Source organism: Apaloderma vittatum, unplaced genomic scaffold, assembly GCF_000703405.1.
Source record: "Apaloderma vittatum isolate BGI_N311 unplaced genomic scaffold, ASM70340v1 scaffold8232, whole genome shotgun sequence".
Classification (NCBI taxonomy): domain Eukaryota; kingdom Metazoa; phylum Chordata; class Aves; order Trogoniformes; family Trogonidae; genus Apaloderma; species Apaloderma vittatum.
This window is the reverse complement of record NW_009701844.1, coordinates 1-6,081: the sequence shown is the minus strand read 5'-3', so window position 1 is coordinate 6,081 and position 6,081 is coordinate 1. Positions and strand designations below refer to the sequence as shown.

At 42.6% G+C, this 6,081-nt stretch overlaps 1 protein-coding gene across 1 annotated transcript; it reads right to left on the bottom strand.

Annotated features, from left to right (window-relative positions):
• Positions 1-1,931: 1,931 nt before the first annotated feature.
• TMEM177 (transmembrane protein 177) lies at positions 1,932-3,050 on the bottom strand. The gene has a single exon (XM_009879307.1). The coding sequence runs from the start codon at positions 3,039-3,041 to the stop codon at positions 2,106-2,108; it is 936 nt and encodes a 311-aa protein (XP_009877609.1). The 5' UTR covers positions 3,042-3,050; the 3' UTR covers positions 1,932-2,105.
• Between the last annotated feature and the right edge of the window lie 3,031 nt (positions 3,051-6,081).

Below are 6,081 nucleotides of genomic sequence, written 5' to 3'. Positions count from 1 at the left end.
AGCCCTCCCTTACTGGCACAAATATGCCACAGCAAGTTCAAAGGAGAGTAAATCAGACACAGCACTTACATATGCATGGAGCTTCTTGGAGAATCCAGTTGTAAGAGTAAAGCAAAATGCACAGCTGCAAAATCAATTAGCATCACTGGACCTTTACAGCCTGCAAATGCTAAATAACAGCACTAGCTGCAGGCACCTTGGTGAAAAGCAGCATTAAGGAGAGGTAAGAGAAAAGCAGATTGATTTAGTTTTGTTTAAACTGCTATTTGTTGTAACTCTCAGAGAGGCCTCTGTTTCCTCTCTGCACTCTTTCTGTAGTAGCAGCTCCTCAAACCACATAAAATAAGTGGGCCAAGTTCTCTCTTCATGGAGTTTAGTCTTGTCTGAAGAAGTAACACGAGGATGAATTGAACTCACAGGCTAAATAAAACAGGAGTTATAATCCAGTCTTGAGCTACGACATCACTCAACCAAAAAAACCTCTATCTTCATCTGTTATATTGGATTTACCCAGAAGAAAAGTCAAATAAAACTCAGCCTAAAGCTTTGAAAGCCCCCTGCCTAAAGGTCAAGAGGTCAAAGGTCCTTTTATTCCACAGACTGGGAGATTTTGTCAAACTTCTTTTGCAAAGATCACAAGAACAATAACCTTATGCCTTACGGCCAGAAAGCACCTAAGAGGCATCTCATGACTTGATACATAGAGGACAAATGCAAGTGACAGGTGGTGGTCCAGAAAAACATGACACAGCTTTCTTCAGTAAAAACCCAAATGTCTTATATGTATGGCTTCAGAAACGTAAAGCAACACCAGCGTCTGTTAACTTTATGTCACCACATCATTCAAAGGCAAAACAGAACTCGGTAATGCTTTGAGCAAACACAGGCATGACAGTTATTATTGTAGCAGATGAAGAAAGGACTAAACCAGGGCAGAGAGGACACTCGGCACATCTGAGAAGATATAAAATAATAGAAGCTTCCTGTAAGAATGACAACAGAGATGCGGAGAACTGCTGTGACGTCACCAGGGAGGACTACTGAAACAGCTAAAAGAGAAACACAGAAAAGAGAGAACTACGAAGTTTGAGAACTATCATCTGAGATCTATCATCTTGGAGATCACATAAAAGCTTCAAGGTGAGGCTACAGTGGAAACTTTACTGCCCATGTGTTAAACACCTTTCCAGAATATTAGTAATCCTGGGCAAAGCTCAATTCTGCCAGACAAAAATTTCTCAGGCTAGTCTGAAACGGGAGAATTCTTTCCTTTGGCAACTCTTCAACACAGACCTCACCAGTTTCTGCACCAAACGCCAGACTTATTTCTTATACCTTGCCTCCTTTGACATAAAAGGTGACATACACCTACATGTATTTTTAAATTAGAGAAAAACCGTACCAAAGCAAACAGAAAACCCTCTCCTGAACATGCTTATCCCGCTTATGAGGAAATAATCAACCTGTGACAGTCACATTACATACTGCCACTGCTGGGAAACACTCAAGATACACACACTGCAGTCACTGTGTCATGTAGAGAGTTTAAGCAAAATGATGCAGGCACTGGTAACAATCTAGCTATATGAGTATGAACTGCAGCATAACTATTGTGCTCTGCTGAAGAGTGATGATTGCAGTATAAAAATTTACATGGCACAAGAATTTACACAGAACACGGTGTCTCGATATTTATGTAACAGCACGGAACAGCCCAGCTTCTTAAACATCCTTGGGTTTTTCCATAGGAGGAATGGTAAACTACCTACAAACACCCTAGTTTAAATGATAATGCTTCCAAAACTCTGTTAGGCTTTACCCTTTCCATTTTCCAGATCGTGGAGCAGAGGCAGAACTTCCAGATCGTCTGAGAAGTTCCCCTCCTCAGTGGTCTTGTGATCTGAGATGCACACAGAACAGAGCACTTTTGAAGCAAGTCTTTAATATTTTAAGAGAGAATTCTTTATTCACAGAATGTGCAATAACTCCTTCTGAACCATATGCAAAAATAACCCCCAAAATTCTAATGCAGGAAAAAAAAAGCCACACAGCAGTGTTCCAAGAGAATACATAATTCACAAGTTTAAAATTCAAGTGCACCCTTCCTATGCCTGGAGCTCTCTTAAAATATTAACAATCAAATCTCTTCGGTAAGTGTATGGGGTATACTTTATTCTGAACCAATGTCTTGGGAACAGGTTACCACTTGGGGCATAGATTTTCGCCCCTTGTTTGCCCATCAGCCCACGGAGAACCCTGTTGCGGAACAAGATTTTATCATAAAATTCAACTCCACCTCTGGCGTAGTCTTTGGAAATGGTAGCGGCCTTTCTGTCAGCCTTACAGTCTAGGTGATAGGTCATAGCTTCGTAAGAGATGTAGTAGCACATTAGCCCACCAGCAGCAGTTATGAGGTTACAGATGCTGCGAAGTATCAAGGGGCCAGAAGATAAACCCAGAAGTAGCTTTATACCTCTCCCACAGAGAAAGGTACCAGCTAAGCAAGTTGGAGCCACAGCCGCACTCGCTAAAGGGCTGCTGTTCTGCAAATACACAACTTCTCTGGCAATGGCAAACTTCTGAGCTTCAAGTGAAAATGTTAGAGCTTCCTTCAAAGCAAGACCTTCTTTGCTGTTCCAGTCTACTGCCTCGCCGTTGATCACAACAACGTGGTTGACTATTCCCTTTTCATCCTCAGCTGTGCTATCAAAGTTAGGCGGGATGCCCACCAAAGAGCCTGCGGGCAGCCAGGGGATGCCGGCACTCACAGGGTGGAAGCCAGAAGCTGCAAAGGCTCGATAGCTATCAGTGGACTTCACATCGGTATCTTGGAGGACTTCCCGAAAGGCACCACAGAGCCTCTGTGAAAGCTCAGCTGGCTGCCCCTCTGACCAGCACTCATGCACCAGTTTGAACGTCTGCTCAGGAAACACGTGATAGGAAAGGTTAGCGCCAAACAGTCCCACGCAAGAAACGGCCAACAGAGTGATCTTGCGCTTCTTTAACCACACAGACGCCTTCCGCAGGAACTGCGCTGCCATAGTCAAGTCCTAACCTGTTCATAACACAAAATCAGGGATTAAAGTGTGCATAAATGGGTCTCTCATCTCCGTAGCACATTAAAAAAACTGCGCAAAAACCAAGAACACAATAACCAAAGAAACATTCTCTCTTTTACATTAACAAAACACAAACCACCTTTATAGAGAAAGGGATACTTCTTTATTTTGGGGCCTTGGAACATACGACGATTTTGTTACAAAAAATTAACTTCTCTCTCTCCTTCAGTAAATCAATTTACCACAATAAAAACCCTAATAAAGCCACCATACTTCCTTCTTCACCCAGCAATCAGTACACATTCTGTATTTACCCAACATACTTGTTTAGTTCTTGCCAGCAACAGCCTACTGTTGCACTCCACTACAGACACAGCACAAATATTAAGCCCAGAAAAAGCCAATAATTAGATTAATCTACACTTACCTCTCCTACAGCACAGGTCCAAATATTTTTCAGTAACCTCAATACTAAAATTCAGTAACTTGAGCTCAACTACAACTGCCAAATAACAAAAAGAACAGTATGTGTATCTTTGTAAAAGTGTCTTTTCTTCCAGAAGAACAGTATGTGTTTTTCTAGTGGGTTTTTTTTTCACATTTCAACTTCCATGCAATGGTTCTAGCTTACTCAGCAAAAAGCTATTTTCAGAAAGCAGCATACTGTTAGTAGCTACTTTTAAAAATTTTTCGGAAAGAATTTATCTGACAAATAATATGTGCAATCCAGAACACAAACTGAAACATAAATTGTTTCAGGGCAGACAACTACATCGTGACTCTTTATACAAGCAGATAAACTTAAAAACTTTCAAACCTGCCAACTCCTTCAATTCAAGAGTCCTGCTTCCCTTGGGGAGTATCAGTTCCTTTTATGGTCCCAGCCACATGATGTGCTCTGCCCAGGAAAGCTCCAATCTCTTAAAAAAATCCCATTGGCCACAGAATTCTCCCCTAAAATGCTGCCACTGTGAAGACATAAAAGTGAATTAGGCACCTACATCCAACAGACATCAGTGAAAATTGGAGGCCCCTGTATCCATTTACATCTTTGTAATGGCTCTTCTCAGGGCTTTAACACTCAAGCTTCAGAAAATCTTGCTGCAGCTGTTGAAGACATTAGTATTTCCAGCTGTCCTTACAGGAAGCTGAGGTGGCAGAAGGAAACTGTGCTTTGATACAGCAACCAAGGTCTTAGTGTAGACTGCCATCAGAGGTGGGTTTCAGCTATGCTGCTGGGCTTTGTATGGCAGCAGCTGAAACACAGACACATGCTCTCTTCTTCCACTCGTGCTGAACAAGAACCTCCCGCAGAGGGACAGAGTGGACAGCTGGGGCTGTCATATCATAAAACAGCGCTGCGTGATATGCCAGGATACACCAGTCCTGACTGACAGCAAATGAGTATTAACCACAGGGAAACAAAAAGGGAATAAATTAAAGGCAGTCTTTTAATATGTTATTACTACTCCTTTCCTATGAAGCTCTTTCAGATTGTAAATTCACCGAGGGAGGAATAATCTTGTTTAATGTTTATACTGCACTGAACACATACTGAGTGCTTAATAAAAACAATGATGCATGTAAGTATACAATAATTTAATATGTATTTCTTAGTGTCATAAGTGTTGGTATTCTTATATTCTGCCGCAGACCGGAGGTGGTGATTTGTTTGACAAAACAAAAAAAGAGCCAGGGGCTTGGATGAAACCCAATTTTGGGAGAAAACCTCCTTGATAATAGTGCTAAACCACAGAAAATGGCAATACTAAACTAAATGACCTCTTTGGAGTTAACGACCTCTTGGCAAATCTAGATCTGACTGAAAAGGTCATGCCATTTAGTGGGGGGGCCCAGCACTCCTAAGGGGATGGTTGCACAAAGACTATCACTTGATCCACGTGGGAAGCAGAACCAAGGCCTTCACAAGTTTCTCCCACTCATGTTAGTGAAAGTTCTCTCATTCAGGCTGGCTAACAGACCTTTTTAAGATTAGGAACATTGCAAGGAAAAAAATTGCCCCCTCAGCTGGTGTCCATGGCAGCATGAGGAAGGACAGATCATGCTGAAACACAGCCTACTCTTCTTTCGTGCATGACTGAGTGGTGCTTGCCAGGTACATAGGACGCTGACCGGGAGAAGTATTCAGTGTCTTGGGATGCCAGGAAGCAGACCTGGGCAAGGTGGGCAGCCGACAACCCACGTATGAACCGCAGGAGAGCGGGGCAGGAAGCGCTGCGCTTCTCTCTACATTTCTGCTGCGCTCCCCTAACAGCAGGTTACACCTCAATGTTGTAACAGTTGCTAAGTATTTCTATTTTATTAAATTATCCTTTGTGAAGGAATAGTTTCTATCCCTTTGTGGACAGACCCCTTGCAGCCCAGGCTATGTTCTTGACCGGATTACGCCCAGCAGTTGTGCTGCACACCTGATGCAAGAATAAGCAGGAAACGCTACAAGTATGCATTTTGTCATGACAGTCAATATTCACAAAAATAAAAGGAAGATTGCCTCTGACACCTTTTAGCTTTCAATCTTGCCCGAGGGTAAGCGAAGACTCTCAGCTCCTGCAGAAAATCTCGCTGTAGCCCTAACTGCATATATGGCGTCTGTATTTTTATTCATAAACGTGCAATTTACGTACAAGGAAAGCAACTAGAAACCACACGGCAATTTACATGGGCCATATCCTGCAAACTTCATCATTTAGTCACTTCCCATAAAGCCACAAAGACGTTTATAAGGTGGTCACAGAATCACAGAATGGCCTAGGCTGGAAGGCACCTTAGAGACCATTTAATCCAATCTCCCTGTCAAGGGCAGGGACGCCACCAGGGTCTCCCCCAAACGCTCAAATACTGGTTATGTCTGTGGTGTTACGGGCACACCTTCCCTGAAGTCCGAGAACTGTAACAGCTGAAGGTCATAAACGGGGCTATCGAGGCAGGTTTTGCCTTAACACTTGAATAAATATAATTTTTCTAATTCCATGTAGCCGAGAGGAAAGCCCGACTTAAGAAC

What these genes read in the sequence shown, in the direction of transcription:
- TMEM177 (XM_009879307.1), bottom strand. Translation starts at nt 3,041, where the DNA reads ATGGCAGCGCAGTTCCTGCGGAAGGCGTCTGTGTGGTTAAAGAAGCGC.